The sequence below is a fragment of the Corvus brachyrhynchos genome, unplaced genomic scaffold, assembly GCF_000691975.1.
Source record: "Corvus brachyrhynchos isolate BGI_N302 unplaced genomic scaffold, ASM69197v1 scaffold83, whole genome shotgun sequence".
Classification (NCBI taxonomy): Eukaryota; Metazoa; Chordata; class Aves; order Passeriformes; family Corvidae; genus Corvus; species Corvus brachyrhynchos.
In genome coordinates, this window is record NW_008238464.1 from 10,843,592 (window position 1) to 10,869,192 (window position 25,601).

The window sequence follows — 25,601 nt, forward strand, 5'->3', positions numbered from 1 at the left end:
GAGATACAAAAGCAAATAGATACCATTTACATTCTATCTACCATTTACATACTATTTACATGCTATCATAGTAAAGAAGATCTAAAATCAGGAAGAGAAAACCATGCTTTTTTGCAGAAGTGGACAAAATCTAGAAAAGGTAAAATTATATTTATCAGTCCTTTCTGTTTTAAATCTAACAGCAAATGTGATTAGCTATTATAGCAAGATGAGTGTTATATGTTGCTAGTCGTTCAGCCCACAATATTTTATTATTTTTCATTTGATATCAAATATTATTTACCTAGACATTCACATATATTTTTCTATGTCTGATTTCCTGTATTCCCTAATTAATGAATGAAACCTCCTATTAGATTGGAGGAACGTATGTATTTATTAAAACTGGATTCTAAAATAAGACTTAGTTAGCAGAGCTGATATTCCTTCAGTGAGAACAAATAAAATCTTAACCCAGAATGCTTTCTCAGAGCAAGCTTACCCCGGTGACTAATTAAAAGATGAAGGATCAAATCCAGAACATAAACAAATTTGGGAAAAAATTATCCAAGAAGGAGTGCAATGAGACTGGAAGAGGGAAAGAACTGGGTTGAAAAGAGCTGCTCCTTTGTCTGCGCACAGAGGCACACGCACACACATGCAGACACACACTCGTGCACACGGAGCCCCCATAAATGCAGCTTTCCTTTCTAGCATTTTTCCTTAAGCAGCTTGGTAGTATTTACGTTTGCAAAGCTCCCAGTATTCCCAAACCTTACCCCTTTATTTTTAGCTTTCAAGTTTTTGCTTCAGCTGATGAGAACAGGAGAAGAAGGTGGAATGTTTATTTCTGGCAGACAGCTTGGAAATTCTGAGTAAAGAAGCCAATCAAGGCAGAAGGATTATAACAATCAAAGTAGAAAATTTGCATATTTAGAGTATGGTTACTGAGAAATAACAATGCCTTGGTTGTGTAAATCAAACCCTCAGCAAAAGTGAAGGGATTTGCATATCTGGGAGAAATCTGTCAGGTTATACATCAGTAACTGCATTCTAATTAGCAGAAAGCATTAGCTTTTAGTGGAATATTAAATCTAAGTGCTAGTAATATTTTTATTTCCTTGTGAAATAATAGACTTAGGTCATTTGCGGCCAGATGAAAACAGATCTTCTTGCCTGTAGGAAGCAATACTATTCAAAATGACCAAAGATACATTCATCATGCCATGCAGCTACACTTTAAGACTGAGATCATGTAAATGTTCAAAGAGTTCTGTATTACCAATTGTGTTCATCCTTTTTTGTCTATACAAAGTGGTTTAAAGTAGCCCTCTTGAGAAAGTATTGCACAGAACAGATGAATGTTTAAAACCACCTGTTCAGCTCTGCATAATAAATGACCTTTACTTCATTTTAAATTTAGTGAATGAATAAAAATAAGTTGGACTGAAAAGTTTCACAGATGAAAATCCTAAAAAGCCCTCTGCTGACTGAATTACTATAACAATTTTCTATTATCTATTAAAATCAAGCAGAGTTAACAGAAGGCTCAGAACTTTTATAATAAAAGTAAAGAAAAAAAATTAGGTAAATTCTCCTTTAAAAATTAGTATGTAACAGTATATTTGTACCATTCATTAATGGAAAAATAGCTATGTTACTTCAGATTAGTGTTTATTTCCCCTTTCCTCTCTTGTGAATGATTCTCAGCTGTATTTTAGATGTAAACTTAAGACTGGCAGACACACCCTAGCCACCACTTGCAATCGAACTACATGTTGGTGTTGCACTGAAATGTAAGAGAGAATCCATGCCAGCATATTCAATCTACACAATATTACTAGTAATGCATGTTAAGAGGCATTATCCATTTCCACAGATAAAACATGGAGGAAACTCAGTAAGATGCTTTGAAGACCTGGACATTACTCGTGTAGAACTGGTAAGCGCACTCCAGTGCAGGTCTCAGGGTACTTACCATCCTCTGTGGGCACATAGATATTCAAATACAGACAGTCTTCATTTTGGTCTTGAACATATGTCACCACAGTATCCAGATTGGCTGTAAACCAGACTGGCAGCATATCGTTGAGCAGTGACCTCTCATCCAGGTACTGTGGGCAGACAGCGGCAAACTGTGTGGCATTGCGGACACCTGTCCAAGACGATGGTGGCTCCGGGGGCTGAAATCGCCTTTCTCCAGTCGGAGGAGAAGCATAAGGAACACCCAGGTACTGCTCCACTGGACCAAGGATCTCATTAGGCAAAGGTGTTCTTAAACCACGTATTTTGCCATAATTCGTAGTAACAACTGGGTATTGTGCTTGGCCATCAATGAGAGTAAATCTTATAGCCAGTGCAGTTATCCACAGGAGGAAGTTAGAATTCAACATGACACACACTGGTGTGAAGATCAAAGGCAGCCATAGGAGTCCCATTGGTTTCGACATTATTTAAATCAACATCAGCAGGGCTCTTTTTTCCACCGCCAGGAGAAAATTAATCAGTCAAGGAAAATGCAACTAATAAAAAAGTAGTCAAAAGGAGATTAAGTGAGGGAAAATGTAACCTTGTTCAGGTTACAAAAAAACAAAAGCTGATGTGTGGTGGGTGCCTCAGCTGACTGGCTGTAGACAAATCCCAATGTCAGAAGAAACAAGGGAGTGTTTGCCTCTAAGGCCCATCCCAGACTTTAGTGTTGAATTAATCCTGGCAATGCACAGCACTTCCCAACAAGTAGAGTGGTGAGAGATCCGCAGTTATTCCACTGCCCCAGTGAAATGGCTCCTTTCAGTGATGTCCAGCCCACTCAGTCAGCCTGCAGGCAAGAGAAAGCAAGCAATTCAAATCAACAGACAAATTTATATTGTCATAAACCTAAAACAAAAAAATAAATTAAAAAACCAAAAATTATATTCATACACTACTTCCATGTCAAGGCCCACAAATGTTTTATGAACTTTAGACATCGTGGTTGGCTGTGTATTTCTAAAGACATGTAAGGTAAGACATCTAAAACTGAAGCCATAATCTTGTCAGAGGTTATACCACAAAACAAACATTTCTGCTTCTGTTTATGCTTCCAAACCAAACCACAGTCCAAACACTTCTGATTTCAGGAAGAGTATCACATTTAAGTGCTAGCTTGAGGATATTTTCTGCCCTAAATAAACAGAATCTTCTTTTTAAGCCTATTTGCACTCCCACAGGAGCCATTCATTACTTTTGTTTCCTGTATTGGATAATCTCTTTTTGCTATGAGATGATGACTACAGAGTATTTTTCACAGATATTACTTATTTTCTGTAGGACAGCCTAACTTACCTCCACCTAATTCAGAAATTCCAATTAATGTAAAAAATAATTAGTTCAAATCAAGTGTGAGAAGAGTTAGTCAAAATTAGATACAAGTTTATTGTTTTTCATATCTCTGTCCTATGTCTGACAAACAGAACAATGGAAAACTAAAAGAAAAAATAAACCATGATACAGTCTCTTAAGTCAGCTTTTGGCCTACATAATGCTACAATTATGTAACATTACTTGCTTGCATTCTCCTACTTTTAATTTTAGATAGAAGGCAATTCATACAATAACTCTGTTAATTTTTAATGAAATACAAGTCCCTTACATTCATATGCTAACCATTACAAGTGTACAAATAAAGACACATCAACATTCTTCTACCTGTCCAAAGAAATTAAGGACTTCCTTTTTACCCATTATTCAACTCAAAATGACAGACAACAATTCCACAGGTAAAAAATGCCTTGTTATAGGAAACTGATATTGATACCTTATATTTTGCAGGATGAACACAGGATATACCCAACTTATACATAAGTGGACTAGCAAGTCCTGTTTTCAATAAGGACTCTGATAAGGAAAATAATTTGAAAGATATTTTATTCTCTCAAAATTCCTAGAATTCTTCAATTACTTCATTTTAGCACTCTTACCACAAAACTGTTGAAACACGTGAACACCAGAGGCCAGAAAAATACCAGATACATATCACTCGTGATGGACCAAAACTTCTATTGACATTTTCTCTAGGACTTGCAATTTGAGTGCCATTTCTGAAGGACAAATCATTAACAGCTGTAATTTTCATGCCCCAAGGGCACCACCAGGGCCATCAGTCCCTATCTGAGTTATGCTGTAGGAAGCCCTATGCCCAGTTCCATGCCCAGCCTGGATCTTGGCCTCACTGAGTCCCCAGATAGACCTTGGACCTGACTCCTCACCCTGCCTGGCCTGATGATTATTGGATGGTGGAGGCCCCCTGCCCCTGTTCTCACCCCCCCCTCAATGGGAGGCCTTAGGAGTTCAGAGCCTTGCCCTGACAGCTCTGCAGTGTCCACAGCTCCTGAGTCATCCTCCCCCATGGGCAGCCCCACTTCAGCTGCTCCCTGGCACTCAGAGTAGTCAGCCAGCTACGAGTCACCCAAAATTCCTCCTCAAGCGTCACTTTCTCTTCTGATTTCTGCTACCATCTTTAACAATGGAAGTCAGCAGCAGGTGATTGATTTTGAGTAGTATTCCTCTTGCTCTGTCCCATGCTGACTTCAGCACACTTTACTGATCATGCAGCACAAATCAGATTTTCCAGTCATATCCTACTGAAGATTTAATCTGTGCTTAGGGAGGAGCAACAGATCTTATTCCCTTGACACCCACACTGCAGAAGTTTGTAATGGCATTCTAAGAAATGTGGAATACAGCACTAAGAAAATGGACAAGGTGGGAGGAAACACAGTGATCCAGATGATGAATGATAGATAGAGAAAAAATTTTTCTGGGCAAACAGCAAGTGAAAAAAGAGGACACAAAACAAGAAAAGAAAATGGGAATGACAAACAAACAAGAGTAAACACATAACCAGCAGGGAGAGAACCAAAAATGACAACAGGAAGGAAAGTGGAAATCCTCAACTGATACAGCAGAGATAATATACAACTATAAAAAAAGTGACATATTAAATAGTGTGGCTTTTTTTGGCCACTTGGGCACAAGGTGGCTCATATCCAGCCAGCTTTGAAACAGCACCCCCAAGTCCCTTTCAGCTGAGCATCTCTCAAGATGCTGTTACCCAAGCCTGGAGCATTGCATGGGGTTTTTGCAACCCAGCTGCAGGACCTCTGCCTTGGCCTTATCAATCCTCATGTAACTGGCCTCAGTCAATCCAGCCTGTTGAGTTCCTTTTGCAGAGCCTTCCTACTCTCCAGCAGATCAATACTCCCATCCAATTTAGCATCTTCTGTGAACTTACTGAGGATGCACGCAATCCCCTCATCCAAATCATCAATAGAGACTTTAAACTGGACTGGCCTCAGTACTGACCCCTAGGGAACATCACTGGTAACCAGCTGCCAACTGGATTTAACAGCATTCAACAGCACTCTCTGGGCCTGACTATCCTGCCAGTTTTTCACCCAATGAAGACTGCACCCATCCAAGCCCTACACAGCCAGTTTCCCCAGGAGAATGCTGTGGGAGACGGTATCAAATGCATTACTGAAATCTGGATAAACAAAATCCACAGTCTTTCCCTCATCCACCAGCTAGGTTACTTTAAAATAGAAAGAGATCGAGTTAGTCAAACAGGATCTGCCTTTTGTAAACCCATTTTTATAAATCACTTAGCATGTGATGGCACTCAGGACGATCTGCTCCATGACATTCCCCAGTATCAAGTACCAGTATCAAGGTCAGGCTGACAGGCTTGTAGTTCCCTGGGTCTTCCTTCTGACCCTTCTTGTGGATGGTCATTGCATGTGCTAATTTTCAGTCAACCTGACCTTCTCCAGTTAACCAGGACTGCTGGTAAGTGGTTTAAAGTGGCTTGATAAGCTTGTTCACCAGCTTTCTCAGGTGCATCCCATCTGAGCCCACAGACTTGTGGGTGTCTAATTGGCTATGGGTCAATAAGTATCAGGTCACTAGCCATTTCTTTGTGGGGGCTTCACTTAGCTTTCCGTACTTCTCCAACTTCCAGCTCTGGGAGCTGTGCATCTTGGGGATAACTGGTTTTGGTATTATACTGAGGCAAAGAACCCAGACTGAGGCAAGAAAAGCAAAAAAAATCTTGTTTAGGGTGGGATTCCTGCCCATTTAGGCAGAAAATATCACACATTTCAGTTTATTGACATTACTAGAGGAATTACTATTTTCCTAAGGTTAGTTTCACATATAAAATGTATGCACACTCATACACAGAAAAAGACACACAAAATAATTTTCAGTAATAACATCGAGAGGCAAGGAAGAAGGCATGCTACCTATTTGTGAACTATGAGGGCTATGCTATGATGTTAGATACATAATTGAAAAGGTTGGAAGGTGTAAATAGAGTCACGGATTTCAGTTAGAGGTTAATCTTAAATAGAAAATTGTAAACATTCTAGAAAGGTTCTTAGATATATCAAAACTAGTTTGATGTTATATGTATACAGATATTTAATATGCTTTTACATACTGAGTCTACAGGAAGACATGTACTTGTCATGCCTTTATTTATTATCACTAATAGTGTTGTACTTTTTCCATTTTTTTTTTTTAGTGCTTCTAATATTACAAAAATGCATACAAACTTCCTTGCAAAAAATTTCTAGTTGGAAGTATCACTCACTCAAACAATCGAAAACAATCAATCCAAATCAAAATATTCAGTTTAAAATGACAACTTCTGGCAGCACAACACACAAAGAGAAGTCAAGGAGGATCTGAAATCATATATGTTCATACATGATTTCGTTATTGGCAGAGGAGTGTAATTTGAGGCTAATGAGACGTTTATGGCCTTTGAAGAAAATGCAGGTTGAAGTTAACATGGATTTGTATCTAGAAATACCACTTGCCCTTGTTTATAAATCTGTGCCCCAAGCCACACTTAGAGATGCTTAAATAGTCTATGAATCAGGCCTTCGGGCTAAACTGATGGTTTCCAGGATCTGCAGTTACCACTTTTCAACCTGAGGAGAAGATTGTCAGTAGCTCTACACTTATTCTGTAGCTGCTAGGGGTATAGAAGACACGGTTTAGAAGTTCTCTTTGTTCCAGCATAGAGTAGAAAACTAAAGTGATTTCAAGTTTTTTGACCTGCTTGTCCAGGTCATGGACAGTTACAAGAAAACTGAACAGAAATATAAATTATATGAACACAGGAAACTGAAGACTGCACAGATGTACCAGGATTTCTCAGGCTTTATCTAAAACAACTGGTGCACAACAGTATGACTCAGCTTTCAGTCGCTGACCACCTTTACTCTTTGGCCCTTCCTTCTACTCATATTCCCAAGGGATTTTTTGGGCACATTCATAAGTCTGACATTAGTAGGGAGTCAGGGTTAAAGACTCACATCCCTTTCATTAGACATACACTCTGAAAGCATACAGTCAGCTTGATTAGCTGAAATGTAAGAGCAACCAGCTAGTCAGTAGAAAAAAAATGACAAATGATGTAATCAATAAAATTTCAGATTCTCCTCATACTGATATTTTGCTAAGTATTTAATGCATTTCACAGAATATGGGGATTCAAAAAATACTACATTTACCAAGAACATGAACTGTGTTTTGTCTTCATTCCATTCTCTTTGTCCCCTTGAAATAAGTAATTTTGAAATTATTAAGGAAAGAGGATATATGGTTGCTTGCTTTTTGGGTTTTCTTTGTTGTTTTGGCTTGTGTCTCTGTGTGTGTTTGTCTGGTTGATTGTTTTTAAACAAAAGCAATTAACACATTATCATATTATAACATACATAAAGCTCTATAATAAACTAATGTTGTGGTATGATACTGTAAATAAGAGCTACCCAAGACACAGACGTTTTTGAACAGGCCTGCAGTACTAATTTTAGCAATATGTCCATATGATTTGAAATATTAGCAGAAAACTAATCACACAGTTGTCTTCCATAAAAGCTCTTCCCGAAGCTGGTTTCAATGCACATCTACCTCATAACCCTCTTAATAGTTACTGTATTCAAATGTTTGTTCAATAACAAAAAAGCAGTTTTTTCCAAATATCGGTAAATGCATACGGGGTTTGTCTACTATCTTTCAAATTAAAAAAAAAAAAAAAAGAAAAGCAGTTATAACTTCTTTAGAGATTTTTTTTTTCTGAGCTTCTAGAACCTTCTTGATACACTGAAATGAGCTAATCTTCATTCTTCCTTATGCTACGTAAAGTTATTCAGACATATTAGACAAAATCATAGTGAACAACACAGAGGAACACCAATCATGAACTTACGTGCACTTTCTGGACTGGATTACTTAGAACATTGGTGGGAAGTTTATTTACCAAAACTGGCCAATCATAAGATATTTTTGAATCTCAGAACTGTAACTAAAGCAATGTCTCGCTTTAAATTGACATGCAGCTAAGTCTTACGAGAAATTCTTTTTCATAATACAACATATATGTGTATTTTTTTGTATTTTTGTAAGCGTTTTCCCAATTGGAATAAATTATTTATTATTAAATTATTCCTAAAAATACACACTAACACACAAAACACCCTCAAAACAAAATGAAACAAAACAAAACAAAAAATCTAGACTTCTAATAATCTTAACTGTAGACAACCAGATCTAAGCATGTTTTTTCTCAAACATTGCAAGTATTGCTACAGGAAAGATGATCAAAGGAGAGATGGGGCAGTGCTGTCCTGAGCCAGCTTCCTGCTCTACCTTGAGACTTCTGCTCAGTTCCCCCCATCCCAACTCACTTCCTGGGGAAGAGCTGGCTGTGCAGCAGTGAACAAAACATGCAAAGAGTCTAATTTACATAAGAGGCATGCAGATTGGGCCCCCTCTCACTTTCTCCTCTCTTTCTTCCTCTTTACCTGGTTGTTGCAGTTAAGAAGACAACTATACCATAAAGCAGAAGAGCTCCCTGATACGTAGTCCAGTGTCTTTGTTCAGCCTGATGAGAACTTACAACAAACATCATGCCCTGTACTGGTGGGTCATGACACTAATTTAGCATTATAAACTTCACTAGGGATGAGTGAATAATGTGTCACAGGATCACGTATTTATTTATATTTATTTTTATTTGCAGAAAAAAACTCCTTCAAAAGTTAAACTGAGAAGAAAGTGATACAAATTTAAGAACTATGATGTACCCTTGCTTAAAGTGAAAATAAATGCCAGGTATACAAACATCACTATGGACCTTGAAGTTGGTCTTAGTTGTATGATTAAAAGTAACTGAAGACAAAGATAGATAATTTACTCTTTTTTTTTTTTTAATATGGAAATACAGACTGAAAAGGAACAAAAATTACATACAAACATTAAATTACGCAGGCTTGGGTGTTGTCTTTAAAGAACATGCTGCATTCACCCTTCTATGAATTTCTCCAAGTGAGAGAAATAGATAGGCCTAAATAGGCTTGGACAGTTTCAGTAGATCCCTCAGGTTAGAAACTACAATAATCATTCACTTTTCAGAAAACTGGCACACATTTCTTTCATATCATTGCTTCTTGCCCAGAGCTACCACTCTTATTCTGAATTTCTAAATCTGATATACTTTCAAAAAGAACAATGGGATTATAAGAAAAAGCTGTGTGGTCCCTGCAATGTTTTTGAAAACTGCAATTCTCTCAGTAATTCAAACAATTTGAAAAGCAAGCAGGGGGAAAGAAAACATGTGACTATCACTCCCTTTCAAGAAAAAACAAAGAAATACACCTCAGCATTTTCTAAAAATCAGCTGTTTTGATCTAATTATAAGAGGAGGTTATTGAACAATCACAGATACGTTTTCCCTTACTTTTTCCTGTATTTAAAATTATAAAAAAACAGTATGGCCAGAAGGACCCAAGACTAACCGGGAATGCTCAGATAAGACAGTTGCACTTATCTCACTGACTTTTTGAACGGTAATTTCAACTGCTATTACATGTAAGTATAGAAGAATTTCAGTGGTTAGACAATTTTCATGATACTTGCTGCTTTTTGAGATAAATTGATGAAGATTGCAAATAAATATGAGGTGTCAGTATTAGGAGGGAAAAACACGGCATAAACTGCTTACAAACATAAGCCTGAAATAACTAATAATCCCAAAATTACAGGTCTGTTCCATTCAGCTCAAATCGTGATTTGAATTTAAGTTTCCCATCAACATTTGAACACTGAAGCCATTCAATTGTGGTCTAATTGCAGCTGCAAAGTCTTAAGAAAATACTACATTTCTAGTACATATCTTAGGGAAATGTACAAAAAATGGCATCAGTACAGTCTAGCACAACTGATGGCATAATTTCCAGCTTTTACTTCTGATAAAACCTTGTAAAAGAAATGTAACACACTCTGGGTCTCTGTTTCTTTTATGCACCTCTGTTTGCTTAAATTCAGATATGATACTACAAAAATAAAAAGATTATGATCTGAAACAGAATGTTCAGCCCTGAGTTTCTGTAAGGCAAAAGCTCCTGTAGAGTAAAATCTCTTATGCCCAGAGCAAACCACTAATTTATGGATACGAAAAAAAATTAAAACATGCACACAAAAATCAGTATTTTATACATTAGGCTTACAGAATAGGCCTTCATAAGTTGAATAAACCCTCAAAAAAAAAAAAAAAATCAAAGTTCATTACCTGCTACCACTGTAAGACCTTAAAAAAAAAAACATTTGTAACATGGAATGAGTCTTAACACCTCTCCAGTAAGAAAGGTCAAATGACTGAAGAGAAAAATTCTTAAGGGGGTCTATCAGGTTTTGTCTAAATATTATACAAAGAAACTCACAGGTCTCAGTCCTCTGTTTCTTGTCTTCACCATTGAACTTAAGTGCATGCCCTTGTCAATGATGAAAGAAACTAAAACTCTAGTCTGAACCAACTGAGAAACTGTCTAAGGGACTGATTGATATGCAATTTGATCTCTTGAGGCTATTTAATGATTAGAATTTGATATCTCCCTCTTGGCATTCCAGTCTCAGAAGAAGAGACATTAAAAATGTTACAATAACCAGAAACAGGGTAGGAAAAGCAATTTAAATCAGCTGGGCATGTGAACATATGCAAAAGCACAGACACACACACACACACATTAATATATATGGCCAAAAAAAGTTGCTGCTTTATTATACAAATTCTTAGAACTGAATTACACAGGAGACAGGCAGGACATTTTCATTGCCTTACCTGGTTCAGTTACCAGGTGGTGATACTGCCTGCATTCATATGATAATGTCACAATTATGCATTCATTCTGGGAATGGGAAAGTTGAGTGGCTACCCTCATTAACATGAAGAAATCTAAACCCACACCTCCCTCTTTCAAGTTACAAACATTAGCTTTCACATAAGGCCGGGATAGCTGTGAGGACTCTGTGAAGCATTCTCAATCCTGAACCACAAGGCTTGATTCTGAGATTCTCACCCTTGGACTTTGAGAAAACTCTAATGTTGCATTCCCATAAAGTACAAACTTCCTTGGACAGGTATTCTCACTTTCAAGCAAGCCTCAAGCAGTTTGTAGGAGAATTATTTCATAAAATAAAAATTGTGACTGGAGATTATCGTTACTATGCTTTTACATCATCAAATTTCATCAATTAGATCTTTCCCTTAGGTTTTCTTTCTTTGCTTGAAAGAGGACAACTTCAGTAGCATAAGGAAGAGTGTCCTCCAGCTTCTGTTCCTCTATGACTCTCCTCCTAACTTAGTGGGCTTTCACCTGATGAATTCTGTCTTGGACCACTTATATTTAAGAGGTGAGAGAACATGTCTCAGCAAGATAAGTATCCACAAAATGTGAAAAATGGGATCACCAGAATCACTCTAGATCAGTGTTGCTAGATCAACAAAGCTGGTGAAGGGGCTGGAGCACAGATCTTACAAAGAGTGGCTGAGGGACCTGGGGTCATTTACACTGGAGAAAAGAAAACTTAGGGGTAGTCCTTATTGGTCTCTTCAAATACCTGAAAGGAGGCTCTAGCAAGGTGGGGGGCAGTCTTTTCTTCCAAATAACAAGCAATAGGACAAGTGGAAATGGCCTCAAGTTGGAGTGGGGGAGGTTTAGGTTAAATATTAGGAAAAATTTTTTTCACCAGGAGGGTTGCTAAGGAGTGGAACAGGCTGCCCACAGAAGTGATGGAAGCACCATCCCTGGAGGCATTTGAAAGGCAGGTGGAGGTGGTACTTAGGGACATGGTTTAGTGGTGGGTGTGGCAGTGCTGAATCTTAGAAGCCTTTTCCAACCAAAACGATTCTATTGTTCTATGACCTTAGACAACATTAGTGAGACCATTCCTGTGCTGCCTGCTGCCTTCCCCTCTTCCCAGCAAACACAGTTTAAAAGTTTGCCTAGAAGAGAATCTGTGGCATATCCTCTGCTTACTGTCCTGTCTATGCTGAATTCAATAATGAAGGATGAAATTCTTGATTTTCTAGCTGACATAAGTACTGGGAGTTGTGAATTATATCACATACTTTATATGTGAATTATATCACATTTAGTGGACCACTAAAAGTTAAGCATAATATTACCATACAGAAGTCCACTATGGATCCATATCTTAGGCTGTTTTTCCCAGTAAGCATTCAGGGCCTAAGCAGTAAACTAGACAGGGCTAGAGCATGGACTCCAACATTGTCCTGCCCCAGTATTCATACCTCCCAGCCAATGCACAGGAATAAGCAGGGAGTAGGATAGGCCAGAGGTATTCCTCAACAGACAGATAGGTTTTTTTCTTTTCAGTATGAAAGATTTTCACTATAGACATGCAAGCTCTGCTGTGTTACGTGGCCTCAGAGGCAGAGAACAGGACCTGGATTATTTTATTTACTAAGAGATATAACCTCATGGGCAGAACCAGAGATATCTTTCCTCACCACTGATGGATGCCTGAACCCCAAGTTTGACTGTGCCTACTTTTATGTAATGTACAGTTTTTGCTTAAATATAGAAAATTAGGGGGAAAAATAGAGGTTATGTTCCCCCAGAAAATTAATGATATATGACTGTCATCTCACATCAGAGATATTGACAAACCTGTAATATGTAAAGATGTACAAAACAACAACAACAAAAGTGAGATTTATTTCCAAAACAACAATGAAAGCCTGGAAAATATTAAGCAAAATCCAACAGCAACATGTAGAAATCTAAGAAACAGACTTCGAAATTTCACCACCTTGGAAATGCAAATTCTAAAATTGTTACAAAAACTAGCAAGAAGATATGCTACAAAGAATAATTCCATATAGTCACAAGCTTGAAAAATGTCTTCATGCCAGTTACTTGAGTTTTGTGTAGATTTTTTTAATCACTATTATTTTCTATTGGTTGCCAAAACATGCCACAACATGCCAAAAAAAGCAGGAAAGCTAAGCTTGGAAAAGATATAAAATTTTTTTCAGGTAGTTTTCTGTTCAGTTAAAAAGGTCCTACCTTTCAGATCCCACACTCCCAAATGATAAAAATCCAATCATCTTTCATGGTCTTTTAACAATTCCAAGAGAAATCTCAGAATAATAAATAAATGCTTTTCTCTTAGGTTAAAAAAAAAAAATTTCTCAAAATTATCTGCATGACAACCCCTATCATTCTACTACATGGGAAACTTCAAAGCCATCTCACATGTAGTTAATTATATTTTCTTGTATCAAAGGGTTTTCAGAAATCTAATGCAACATATTGTATTTGCTTTGTAATGTGTAGAGCTGTATCTGAGTCAGAAATGGAAGCCAACAAAAACCACAGAAGTTGTCGTTTCTCCTCCTGCTCATCCTTCCACTCCCATTATTGGAATATTTCCATCTTTGCCTAGCCCAATGAATAAGGTACCTTCTCTACCTTGGAAACACATACTAAAGCTCATGTTCATCTCCCAAACTCTATATGAGAAAGTCAGATATTCTGTCTATACCAGAAGCATATAGTTCAGGCAGCAATTCTTCCTACTGTAACATAGGTATTTGACATTAAATATGAATTGAAGTCAACCACTATGAAAACATCCTGAAGATTATGTTTAAAAAGCCCAAGTGATTAGCCTAGATTAGACAGGTAACTGTCCTAACTGAGCTGTAGCAAGATGATTCTTTCTTTCATCTCTTACCAATATATACAGAATTAACTTTATAAGCACAGAGTTAAGAAATTAGTAACTTCACTCTTTGTTTCAAACATGAACAAAGTCCTCATGACTAAAATCAGGAAGATCTTATTCGGCTGTGAATTTCTTAACAGTTTTTGTCTGTTCTATCATTAATCGTGCTGATAGTTTATCAAAGATGATGTAGCATCCATTGGTAGGAAATTCAGTATGCAGAGTTAAAACTAAAATTCAGATATTTTCTCACCTAACGTCCAAGTAGTTTTATTTTCTGGGGCTGTTTTTATTATTATTGCCATTAATATTGTTATTCCCATAGCCATCTTCAAGTTATTTTAAAGACTGCTGCAATGCATCTTCCCTGGTGTACCATCTTCACCTAATACTAGCCTTTACTAACATAGAACTGATAGATTTGTGGAAAAACAGTATTATGTTAGAAACATTTGGGTTATTTATTTTTAAAAAACATGTTTCCCATGATTTGTTGGTTGCAATGAGTACCATTTATGAATGACTTTCTGACAAGACCCATACAATAATATTATTATCATACTATTTAGCACACCTACCTGCTTTCACAAGACTGCAAAACTATATGGGCATTTTAAGAAATGAGGAGAAATATTTTTTAACAATATGATTCCATGACAAAACGTTATGCCTTGGTACCTTTTCAAGACCCGTCTAACTCTTGTTTTTCCCTGCCCGAAAATGTCGTCTTATAAAAGTACCTATATTTTTCCTCTTTTGCACATAGCCTTCTCAGTTCTTTTCTAATTCTCAAATCTTTCTTGTAGACTGCACACTGCTAGCATATTCCTTTCTCCAAATCATAATTCTTTCCTGTGACTCTTTTCTTCTCCCTGGTCATTTGTTGTTAGCTTCTTTTGTATACAGGAAAAGTAATATGCCCATCAAATCAATCAATGTAAAATTGATTTTTAATTTGTGGAAGGAATTTATTTCATTTATTTTGTAAAGGGTTTCTTGTTTTCTTTATTTATTTGGTTTTGGATTGGGTTTTTTTTTCCTTTTTTTCTTGTATCATATCCATATGGGATGATATTGCAGAAAAAAACCCAGAAAACAATTTGCAGCTGCCAGGTTGACTAGGAAGGACTGATCTATTTTTTCCTGCCCTCGGTCAACGGATTTAGGTCAGGATTGAGAAAAAATATACCTTGTCACATGGCAGGAGTTACAGTTTCCTGTGTGCTTCTATTATATCATCTTAAGAAATCTCACCAATAAAACATAATACCAACCAAAAATATCTGCCACAAACTAATGCCGTCAATTAATAGAACAGATGGAGGTCAGGGCAGACAATTAAATCCCATTGACAGAGAAGATTATTCTACCTCATATTGGAGATATATCAGTAATTCCTGTGTGATCTGACTTACACTTTATTCTTCAAAATAATTCCTTCCATAATGCCTTCTTTGGCATGAGAGAAAAAAATCCATCATCTAAAGGTCTTGTTTGTAGCTGTATATAATTATTTATTTTTAAATAGTGGGATAGTGCACACATGTTTTTTCAGCAGTATTCTTACTGATTCTCAGAACAAGCAAATCAAATCTCCTTTTTGCCTTTGTTTAGACAGCTGCTCCTAGAAGTCTGCCCCTCAAAAGGATGATACAGCTATCACCTTGGCAAGGTTCTAACTACGTTTTTTGGAATTTAATATTGTCTTCTATAGGTATTGAAGATAACCATCAAGGAATCCTGATTCATTATTTCTCTGGCCCTAAATTTCATCGTAATTGCAACAATTATCTTTCCTAAAGACTTACATCAAGATGGTTGTATTTCTGGACATGGGAGCTACACTGCCAATAATACAAACTGTAAGTGTCGTTCCCATATTCTGGCGATATCAATTACATATTTTGTGTTTCAAACAGAAAAGAAACTGAGTTTTGGGGTTTTTTTGTATTCTGATTTTGATGATTTCCAGCATAGAGATTTCAAATGATAAACCATAAACAGCTATAGGGAAAAATTGTTCAGCTAAGGAATGAAATTAAGTTCCCCGTGAGATATTTTTTCACAGAAATAAAACTTTGCATCAAATGACTTTCAATTTGTTTTTAAATAAAGGTCAACACAAGTTTTGATGACTCTTTAACACCTTTTTTTTAAGTTATCCTCATAGCATACTGTGGTAATATTTAAAATGCAACGAGCTCAAAGTTGTACTAATACTATACTAATATTTCAAAGCACTGATAATCCATATTCCAAAAGACAATGAAGATGCCAAGAGAATGACCTATTAGTGTAATTGCTGTGATTGCTCTGTCCCAGCTTCAATTTTCATTGATGAAATTCTAATACATCCATTTTCTTTGTCAAGCCCATCTATTGAAACTCCTGCTTTCTTAATTAATAAACTTAGATTGCTTAATTTCTGCACTAGCCTAAAGCTTTGTCTTTCAGATGTTTAATGAATTCTGCTCTCAAATTAATATACATTTTATGCTGAATATATCAGATCTGAATTTCTTGTACCTTTATATAGCTTATTACCTCACTGTTTATACATTTTAGTTTTGACAGCTTCTAATGAAAACAGATTCTACTCCTGCCGTTGTTCGAACTTTGTATTGTAGCCTCACACCATTCCACTCAATGAGTCGTATTTCACTAATACTTTATAAAAAATATTAAACAAAAACTATTTCAGTAGTCTTTAAAATATTTACTTCTGTTTCATTTGGTCAAATAAAGTATATTTCTTTTAACTTTCTTCCTTTAAACATTTATTAACAACAGAAACACTAAGTCTCTAATTATTCATCACCTAACTTTTCAAGTGACTCAGCATCATTATTTATTTTTTCCACCCTTTTGATACTTCCATATAATGAAAGTGAAAGGGTCATACTGTTATTTTAAATTCACTGAAAGAAAAATTGAATTGCTCTTAAATGAAAATCACAGGAGAACATATTGTTTGAAGTTGGAATGGGCCTCTGGAGTTCATCTGGTCCAGCCCTTCTGCTCGAGGAGGGATACCTGCAGCCTGTTTTGGTAACATTGTTTAATTAAGAATAGACTGCGTCTCAGTGTACCAGCCAGATTGCTCATTATTCAGAGCTAGTTTTCAAGGATTTGAGTCTCATCTTAATGAATCAAATTCATGACATATGCCTACCCGTAAGAGTAGTCACAATGATATGATACAGAATAGGAAATATCACCTACGTACCTTTAAAGCAGAGCAAAAAGCCTCAAACAATAGAAGCAACACAGTTTTTCAGTATAATTAACTCCACTGACTGCAAACTACATTAGAATTAAATGTGTGATTTAGTTCCAGATAGAAGAGTTTTGTTTCCACCATGGAGAGACAAACCACAATTTTAATAGATATTTGGTTGCAGGTTATTAATTTCTTACACCAAGAAAAAATGCAGCTTTTTAAGATTATAACTAGGCACCAAATTTTGTCAGTTACTTCCTGAAGTCATATTGAAAGATAAAAATTTAAGCTGGTTTTTCTAACATTCTGTGAATAGTTGTGTAAGCTTTAAATCCACGCTCATGCTGTGAGCGCAGAAGAGTGAATTTCCGTCACTATTAATACAGCTGCAGCCAGGTGAAAAAGAGAATAGTACTACTTCATACATTTTCAGAAGAAACAGAGCCTATAATGAAAGCTGACAGAATCTGATTTTACTTAACCTGAGTTGTTTCACCTGCACTCAGATATTCTGAGCTTTTTTTAAAGTTGTGGATAATAATATTACCATATTTGTGTTGTGTTCCCTGTCTTTGGCTTTTTTCTTGGAAAAGAAAAATGGAATGCAGAGCAGTATATATGAAAGAAAATGTGGGGGGGTTGTTGATAATAAACCTGGTAGAAAGAGTGGTTTAGATACTTTCAGCTTCCGTATTTAAGATCCAATAGAAAACACGGTGTGTGTGTGTGTGTATATATATATATTGCACAACATCAACAGAAAATAAAAACAAAATAATGCTCTAAAAAATGCTGTACAATACCAACTATCTGAGTCTAAATTGGCATGCAATTAAAGCTAAATGTATTTTGTATTCATATATACAAACAAACATATTTACCTTCAGAATCAAATAGTGATTTTCAATTCTAAGTAATTTCTACAAGCAGTTTGGCTTCCTGCTGGCAAAAGCATTTTATTTTTTTCTTTCAAAAAAGAAAGAAATATGCCATCATCTTCCCTAGTCACTCAACAGCTGTATCAATTTGTTTTCAGGGCAGTGATTAGCATAATTGTGGTGGATTACTTGCATTTGGCACAGAATGGAAGTAATTCAGTATTTTAGCAGATATGACATAGAATGTATGGGATATCCAGGCCCTCTGGAGTGGTGCTGGAAGTTTTTTTCCTAAAACTGTACTGAAAGCCTATTTATAAAACCCAAATCTGTCTGAAAAAATAAAAAACCTCAATTCTTCTGATGTGCTGTTTGACAAACAACCTTGTACTACGGCTAGGGCACACAACCATGAAATCAACTGCAAATAGCTACATTGAGGGTATTTCTCACAGGGGTTTTAGTGTGATATAATTGCTTTAAAAATCATAAAAAAACCCCAGAATATGATTCCATCATTACTGATTCTCTACTTTATCTCCACATTCCAGTTCCGATGCTGAGGTGCATACAGCGCTACATCTAGTGCTATATGAGTGTTAAAATTGATCAGTCATGTATACTCTCAGCTATTTACCTTAATACTCTTGCATGTTTTATAAACATGCATAGATAATCGCTGTATGATACTATACAGAAATATGATAAAATTATAAAATGGTTTTGGTTCCAAGGGACCTTTAAGACTATCTAGTTCCAACCTCCCTGCCATAAGCAGGGATGCCACCCACTAGACCAGGTTGCTCAAAACCACCCAATCTGTCTTTGAGCACTTCCAGGGATGGGACAGCCTCAATTTCTCTGGGCAACCTGTTCCTGTGTCTCGCCACCCTTAAAATAAAGAACTTCTTCCTTACAGCCCCTCTAAATCTATGCTACTTCAGTTTAAAGCCATTCCCCTTTGCTTCCTGTCACTACAGGCCCTGAAAAAAAGTATCTCTCCACATTTCTTGTCAGCCCTTTTTTATATACTGAAAGGCTCCAGTAAGACCTCATAAGAGTCTTCTTCAGGCTGAGCAACTCCAACTCTCTCAGTCTGTCTTCACAAGCAAGGTGTTCCAGTCCTCTGATCATCTTTGTGGCCATCCTTTGGACCCGCTCTTACATGTCCACATCTTTCTAGTGTTGAAGACTCCAGAACTGGACACAGCATTCCAAGGTGAGTTTCACCAGAGCAGAATAAAGGGGCAGAATCACCTCCATCGACCTGTTGGCCACTTCTTTTGATGCAACCCGGAGTACAGTTGGCTTAGGGCTGCAAGCACACGTTGCTGACTCATTAACAATTTCTCATCCACCAGTACCTCCAAGTCCTTCTTTGCAAGGCTACTTTTAATCCATTCACCATCCAGCCCATACTGATAATGGATCTGGAAGTGCCATGACACAGGTGCAGGACCTTATACTGGTCTTGCTGAACTTCATTAAGTTTTCATGGACGCATTTCTGCAGCCTGTTGAGGGTACCCCTGGATGGCATTTCTTCCTTCAAGTGAATCAGTTGCACCACTCATCCACAGACTTGCTGAGGTGCATTTAATCCCATTGTCTATGTTACTGATGAAGATATTTAATAGCATTGTCCCAGTATGACCTTTGAGAGACATCATTCATTACTGGTTTCCACCAGTAATCAATGTACCCCTTGGTTTCCAAACCTAGATTACAACCTGTATAAAAAGCATTGCATGATATGGTCATCCTCTGTTATAGAAGCTGGAGCTGATGATCCCAGAAATCATCTTCTGTCAGTTGTTTCTAAAAGAAACTTGAACTTCAGGGTGCAGAGCTCAAATTAAGTCATGGGGATACTAGAAGGACACAAGATTTTGCCATTACACAGAGCTATTCCTTTTATATGAAAACTGAGGGAGATAACTGCTGTACAGCAGGTAAAGGGATATTTGTTAAGAGATATAGATGGTCGTCCCTTCTTGTCAGCTACTGAGTTGTCCAAACAAAACAAACTGTGGTCTTGTGGTTAAAAATGCAGATTCAGTGTGTTCTGAACCTTGACAGGAAGAGGACAACTGCTTGCCTGTAATTCATTTACACTGGAAACTTGTGCTCAAAAGCTTTATTGTTCTTAGAAAAAAACCCAACACTGAGTTATTATGTACTTTCTCAAGAGTTAAGAGTTCCCTGTAGAAACAGATATAACAGATATAACATCACTCACTACCTGTTATTCAGTACAGTAGATTTAAATTATGAGTCACGGTGATAAAACATTTTCAAGTTTAAACACTGAGATAGTAAAATTTGCACTCCACTTCTTTGAATTGAACATGACTGAACTTTAAATGAGCTGTCTGTGCAAAAGAGTGTGATTATTTTTATTTCACTTTTACTTATTACTCATGATGTTATGATTCAGTGAACTCCCATTATCCATGAAGTCTGTATAATGTTGAAATTACACAACTTTAGCCATTCTCTATTATTGTTGTACAATACTTTGTGTAATGTTATGTTCAAATTAATTTTCTACAAAATCAATTATATTTCTGGAAGCATTACTTAGATAAGAACAGTGTATGAGTCTTAAAGATTCAAGACAATCATGACTCATACTTTTATAAAATTGTTTAACTATCTTCCCAAAGCTTTTAATAAAGCCAATGAACTTAGGTAGAAGTTTTAAAATTACTTAATTACATTGCCACCTGAAAGTAAATTTAATGACCTGAAAAGTTTTGGTGTTTGCTATTTCATATCTGAGTAGTACTTGAAAATGTATTCCATTCTCATTTGGGTTCTTCAGATATTCACATATTGGTGGAGGTCATCAGAGTTTACCTACTTCTAGGTACTTTAGGTCAGTCATACCAAAATACATAACTAAATATTGGAATAAAAAATTAATGGATACATCGCTTTGAATTCAAATGGAAGCAAGGAATTATTTATATTCATTAGAGAATCTGAGTATTTTGATTCCACTATTCACAGTAGGTCTCTACCTTTAATGGAAAACACACCCTAATATCAGTGATGTACTGGATTTGCTAAGATTAGGCTTACCAGTAACATCTCACAGCAAAGCAGATGATGCAACTTAATTTATTTTTTCTAGATCAACTGAGACACACTGGATTTATGATTTCAGAATACTCTCCCTGGAAACAAATTTGTAGATGCATAGAGAGCTTTGGAACATCCTACAACCAAATCTAGACAAACTCTAATTAAAGCCTGGTTAAATTTCCAAACAGTAGGTGTTAAATTCAATTCACACTACTGGAATTTCTTGAAGAAGATACAGTTTCCAATTTGGAAACTTACTGAAATGCTGAGCATCAGCCTCAATTAATTGACATGACCAGACCATCAGTCTGGGTTCAGTTGATAACTTCATTAGTTGCTCCTGCTTATCAGTTATGTTTCAGTCTGGAAAACACACCTTCTAACTTTATAAAAGGAAAGAATTTTAAACTGGGTTCTTTCCTTCCTTCCTTCCTTGTGTTTCAAAATTAAGAATTGGTAGGAAGAATGAACACTATAATGTCAGCAGGGCCTATGTATCATAGTACAGGTCTTAGGAGCCTACATAACTGATAGATTTCCATACTAAAATTGTGCAAATATTTCACCAAGACAGATAAAATGTGGGGAGCATTTTTTTCCACCTACGAGTATAAAATCAGTGAGAGCCTAAAAAGAAAACTGGAGGAGTTGAAGATGCTGCTTAACCAGAAGTTGGACTGCTCAGCTGAGTACACTTTCACATACAGCCTTAAATCCTGACAAGAGGAAGGCAAAGATTCTTATCTGAATCCCAAGAGCTGAAAAGTAAGCTGAGGAGAGCTGAAAGCTCTAAGAATGAGAATATATTGTGCCCTGATTTTCCTCAGAGAACAAAGAGTTGATCTGTTTCCTAAAACTCCCAAGACTAAAACTGGAACAATTTATTCCTGCCTTCTAATATAAAGGCTTTATTTTTTCTTCACATTTGTTACCATAAATGATACAAGACAGAAGGTTTGATCAGAATCTGAGAACATGATCAAGAATCTGACAGTATGTGGCTATATCAAAGAAAAGACACAGCACTTCACAGACTACCACAGGGCTCCATCTGCACATTCAGCTGTCAGGCTGGGATTCTAGGATGAAATTCCACCATTTAAACTCTCTTTACACTTCTGATGTAAGATCAAAATCTGAGGACAAGGCACGGGCCATTTGTTTGCTTCAATTTTTGCTACTACATTGTGCATTTCCAGAAAATACATTTCTTGTACTCCAAACATAAACTGATGTTTTCTGTTCTTGAGAAAGGTCATGGGTTTATCACGTTGAAGAATTTTATCTGGAATTACGGATGAGAAAGATAGCAAGTAAGCAGTTAAAATGTTCAAGATTTAGGGATTTCTTTCTGTATTTCTCTTAAATAAAAGAGTACAATATAGCCAAAGTCATAGTCAAAATCTGTCCAAGTTACTGTCCCTAGTTATTTTTAAAATTTTTTTGTTCTTCTGTTCATAAATGGATCCCTATTGTCTTCTGAAGATACAACTTTAAGGTTAGTTTGGCTTGAATTATACATTTTCATGAAGGCTTTCAGATCCATTTCTATTTGTCTCCTGAAATATTCTCAATACAAACCTTTTCTAGACAAAAAAGGAAATTAACAAATATTTCTGTAGTTCTGTTGTATATTTTGGAGTACCTCAGGGTTGGCAGTTGAACACAAATATTTGTGGCTACTTCAGAAAATTAGCAAACAGAGAAGCAGAAATAAATTTTATCCTGATTTATAACTCCATTTTCTAATCTCTTTTTCTTTGGTTGCTTTTTTTAATGTATAGTCCAATTATCACCTCACATGAACAAGGAAATTTTCAAAAGGCACAGCTGGCTTCTGATGTTCACTAACTTGCAGTGTGAGTTAAAAGCCAGACATCAATAGGCTCCATCTCACTTTTTTGTTTTAATGTTGTTTGCTTCCTTTTCTTCTCCTTCTCTCTGACTTTCCTGCTGTGCGTTATGAAGAACAAACAAAATGCTGAGAAAACAGAGGAAACTAAAATCACACTATCCCTCAGTTTCTCCTTCAGAACCCTCTCCCCAGCGTCTTGTGGTCTATCTCAGTGGACTGTGATTATCTTGAGATGAGACTTTCCCTTCTTGAAACATGACTGTGGCTTATTCTAGTGCCAGACAAGGTAAATGTACCACAATTTTTTAATCCCAAAGGAATTGTTATTATTTCAACTCTGACTTTAGCTTTATATGAGCCTTGTATTCTTTATATCACTTGCTTTTCTCATTCCTGAAAAAAAAGTCATGAGTTGTCTGAAGTAGAGTAAGTGAATTCTATGTATGTCATTCATGCATATTGTATTACTCACTATATAACCCTTAAGAATTCAGATATTATCACAATCAGTGTGGATGCTAAACTATTAAACAGGCCGCTGTTCATAAAGTATTTTTTGTTCAATTGCATGTAAATTGCTACAAATTGGAATAAACATGGTTCAGTGATGCAAATCACAGGAATTTTCAAAGCTGTTATTTTCTTTGTCTGAATTTTACATTTCACATAATGGTACCCTCTATTCTCATAACTAGCCTGTCACACTTTGAATTATTGCTTATTCACAACTTTCTCATCACATCAGATATATTATTATTCCTTCTCCTTGAATTTAGGTCCCAGTGTCAACAGAAAATTGAAACATTGTTGTACTACAGCTAGTGTAATGATTACAGAAAAAGTCACATCTGCTTTGAAGTTCATGGATAATATAAAGTGAAAAGGAAGAATGTGCACCAGAGAAACTTTTCTGGTCTCTTTTATATCTCATTCCCTTCTCACTAATCAATGTGTCAGGCACAGTATGGAAGAATGGTAATTAGATTAAGGTGTTTTATAAATGGAATATATTCTATGCATAGATTCCTAAATAAAACCCTTGGCACGTATTTCTTATTGATATAAGAATGTTTACATATCTGTGTACATGTATATACACATACATATAACTACATGCATTACCTGTGTGCATGCTATACATTAAAATATGTTCTCTCATATTTTGCTAAAAACTGAGAAGAAAAAATAGATCCTTATTGCTATAGCGGGGATTACTGTAATACGCATATATCAAACCAGGAGTCCCGTGGAAAAGAAATATATATGGACCGATTCTTGGTAGATGTTTCAGAGGTGTTTATTTCTCCAGCTGCATGGCCGGGGCTCTGCCGAGGAACTCTTACAGTCACAGGACCCGAGGGTCCTTGCCCGTGCAGGGGAACACAAAACAACCAGTGGGGAACGAGGCTGACCAGGGCCAGGGAAATCCCGTGTCTCCCCTCAGGGCCCCTCTCCCAGGGCTACATGGCAGGGGGAGGAGACCCCAACACTTACGGTAACAATATGGAAACAGCAACCAAGCCTCTTTTTTAGTACAGCCCCACAAGAACTCTGGAACCCAACCTTGTAATGAAAACTGAAGACTGTCAGCTCTATCTGGTACAGTGTGGCCAGGAACCCCCAAACTTTACTAAGTAGCAGTGTCACAATAGCCAGGTTTAATCTCATGTCTTTTAACTACAAACTGATTGGCATCATTCAATACTTATAGAATGGAAAAATAATAACAATTCATGCTTATCATAAGTAAGCACATAAACAGCGCTAACGCTTACAATGAACTGTATTCCCTGTCTCATTGAATGAACACACGGTAAACAAACCTTTCAACTGGATGTATATATGTCCTGGGTTGCAGTGTATTCTATTACCATCCTCATGAGCTGTTGAAACCAGGTGGAGCAGTGTTTCCTTGCCTCCTCCCTCCGGACTATCTTCTGTTAATGAGCCCAATCAACGCCTTGCTTAATGACTCATCATCCCATTGTGACATGCTCCACCCAGAGGGAGGAACCAAGCATTCCATCCTGTATATAATCTGAGATTCCGAACACCACAGACACCCTTTCCACTGGATTCCCAGAGAACAGGAGCTACACAGCCACCAGCCTTCCAAGGAAGAGCAGGCCTTCTACAGGATCACCACTTCAGGAGGACTGCAGCCACCATTTCATTGGATTGCTACCACCACCCTGACTAGCAGGCTGTATCTTGACCCTGTCAGTTTGAACCAGTGTTTTCTGCCTTTTTTTTTAAATTTCCCTTTTAAATTGTTATTCTGACTTGGTGCCTCCCACTGGATTGTTTTCAAACTAGCACAATATATTGCAAAGATATTTCAAACACAGCAACAGAGACTTGCCATCTTTCTTTTACATATTTTTATGAAAAAAAGGAATTACTATGAACATACTTTTAGTACTTACCACTGTGTTGTATTTTTGAGAAGGCTTCAGCATTCCCCCATAGGAGGCAGCATGATGTCATTTTAGTTACAGCAGGAA

General features: G+C 36.8%; 1 protein-coding gene across 2 annotated transcripts in view; it reads right to left on the reverse strand.

The window, feature by feature from the left end:
- NLGN4X (neuroligin 4, X-linked) overlaps window positions 1-25,601 on the reverse strand; it is a 141,168-nt gene extending 115,567 nt beyond the window's left edge. For both annotated transcript variants that reach the window (XM_008635879.2, XM_008635877.2), the window contains exons 1-2: window positions 25,524-25,601; window positions 1,958-2,797 (exon numbers count right to left, since the gene is read on the reverse strand). In XM_008635879.2, coding sequence (XP_008634101.1) covers window positions 1,958-2,429 — 472 coding nt within the window. In that variant the 5' untranslated portion in view covers window positions 2,430-2,797; window positions 25,524-25,601. The remainder of the gene's footprint in view (window positions 1-1,957; window positions 2,798-25,523) is intronic.